At 34.3% G+C, this 1,771-nt stretch overlaps 1 protein-coding gene across 1 annotated transcript in view; it reads left to right on the top strand.

Annotated features, from left to right (window-relative positions):
- Positions 1 to 1,140, top strand: part of LOC106106873 (bromodomain-containing protein DDB_G0270170-like) — a 7,139-nt gene extending 5,999 nt beyond the window's left edge. Inside the window, exons 9-11 of the mRNA XM_013287533.1 lie at positions 15 to 74; positions 417 to 539; positions 988 to 1,140. Coding sequence (XP_013142987.1) covers positions 15 to 74; positions 417 to 539; positions 988 to 1,140 — 336 coding nt within the window. The remainder of the gene's footprint in view (positions 1 to 14; positions 75 to 416; positions 540 to 987) is intronic.
- The last annotated feature ends 631 nt before the right edge of the window (positions 1,141 to 1,771 follow it).

Genomic DNA, 1,771 nt, shown 5'->3' with positions numbered 1-1,771 from the left:
ACCTCAACCACCAGATCCTGAACCAGCCCCTCGCGCCGCAGACCCTCGTGCTCCTCAATCAGCTCTTACAGCAGGTTTGAAGATTTACAGTCCTTAACAAGTAAACAGATGTAAAATTCACGCAAGTTAGTGAACCTCTTAATAGAGCAATTTGAATAAATAATTACATTACATTTTAATTACAACAATGATTACATTTTTCGTCAAATAAAAGTTATAAGTTATAAGTTATAAGTACATAACTTTGCGATGAAGATATAAGGACAACGATAAATACTTGTAGATTTGCAAGTGTATTGTAATTGAATAAAATTACTTTGACTCCTAGCTCAAATTACAAGTCTGTACTTGTCAGATGAAACTGTAAAGTTATTGAAGACATAGCGTCAGTTATTAATTATAAATTGTATGTCCAGATCAAGGTGCTGCAGCAGCTGGTGCAGCAACACACGCTGGCGCTGTCGAAGGGCAACTCCACTCTGGCGGTGCAGTACTCTGTGCAGATCAGCAAGGCCAAGCAACAGATTACAGCGTTACAAGTTAGTTATATTTTGTCGCATATCAATTTACGTCCGTTTATTTCTGAGTTACACTGTCCTCAGTGCTTTCCACGACCTTCCTTATATAATAATTTCTTGCCATTTGAACCATGTAATTTATTATTCAATATAACACTGAAAATAGTTTAGTCTATTTTTTAATTTTTAAGCTAGACATCCTAAGTTGTAACTTAGCTATTACCTCCAACAATTTATCCGCTTTCTGTTCATGTTTTAATATACTTTGTCAAGCTGCATTTAAATATTGTTTTTTTTATTTAAGTCACAGAACTTAAACGTGAAATAGACATGGAACATTTATAAATATTTGTGTATTTTTTAAAAGTATACAGTTCATTTTTAATTTTCTAGTTATAGTATTCTCTCATATAAAATATTTTATGAATATTTTTATACTGGTTTTTATATTTGAAGAATATTTCCTTAGAACCAAATAGCGACGCAGCAGGCGCTGTACATGAAGCAGCAGGCGGGCGGCGCGGACCTCTTCAAGCAGAACCACGACCCCCTCAACCATCTGCAGAACAACTTCAACGATATCAGCATCTCCAAGGACTCGCAGTCGGTCAGTCGCAACTAACTGCTAGAACACTAAATTACTAATATTAATGCGAAAGTTTGGATGGATGTATGGATGTTAGAGTTTGTAGTCCATACTGTTGAACGGATATCTATGATATTTGGCATAGACATAGGATAGTCCAGGGCTACTTACTTTTGTTTTTTCTTAATTTCACGCAGACGGTATAACTGACGAAAGCTAGTACACTATATTTCCTGCAATGTAAATAAATCGGCATTCTAATTTGAAATGAATGAAAAACAAAAAGAATCAATACACTGACAAGGCTATTTGGCTCAGGGGCCATAAATAGATGACATTTAACAAGCTTCCCTATGTCAATGTCAAATAATTGTCTCATGTTTTTCTACTGTAGCTGTCATGTTTGTTCAATTCGATTCTACATTTTTTTGACAGAAATAGCCACGACAGTAGCCATTCAAAATATCTTAGTTTGTTTATTTCAACAAATAAATAAACAAAACACCATTTATAGGCCAAGAAAAATGCAAAATACAGAAAAATAACAACAAAACAAAATTTACAAACTTAAAAAAAATAAAAACAACTTTTCGGCCAAAAGGAGAAGGCTTAATTTATTCTGCGGGCCAAAAACACCAATTACTCAGACAATTTTTTGTATTGCAGT

The sequence above is a fragment of the Papilio polytes genome, unplaced genomic scaffold (assembly GCF_000836215.1).
Source record: "Papilio polytes unplaced genomic scaffold, Ppol_1.0 DF822067.1, whole genome shotgun sequence".
NCBI classification, from domain to species: domain Eukaryota; kingdom Metazoa; phylum Arthropoda; class Insecta; order Lepidoptera; family Papilionidae; genus Papilio; species Papilio polytes.
Note: the sequence above shows the minus strand (reverse complement) of the source record. Positions and strands in the feature narration are given on the sequence as shown.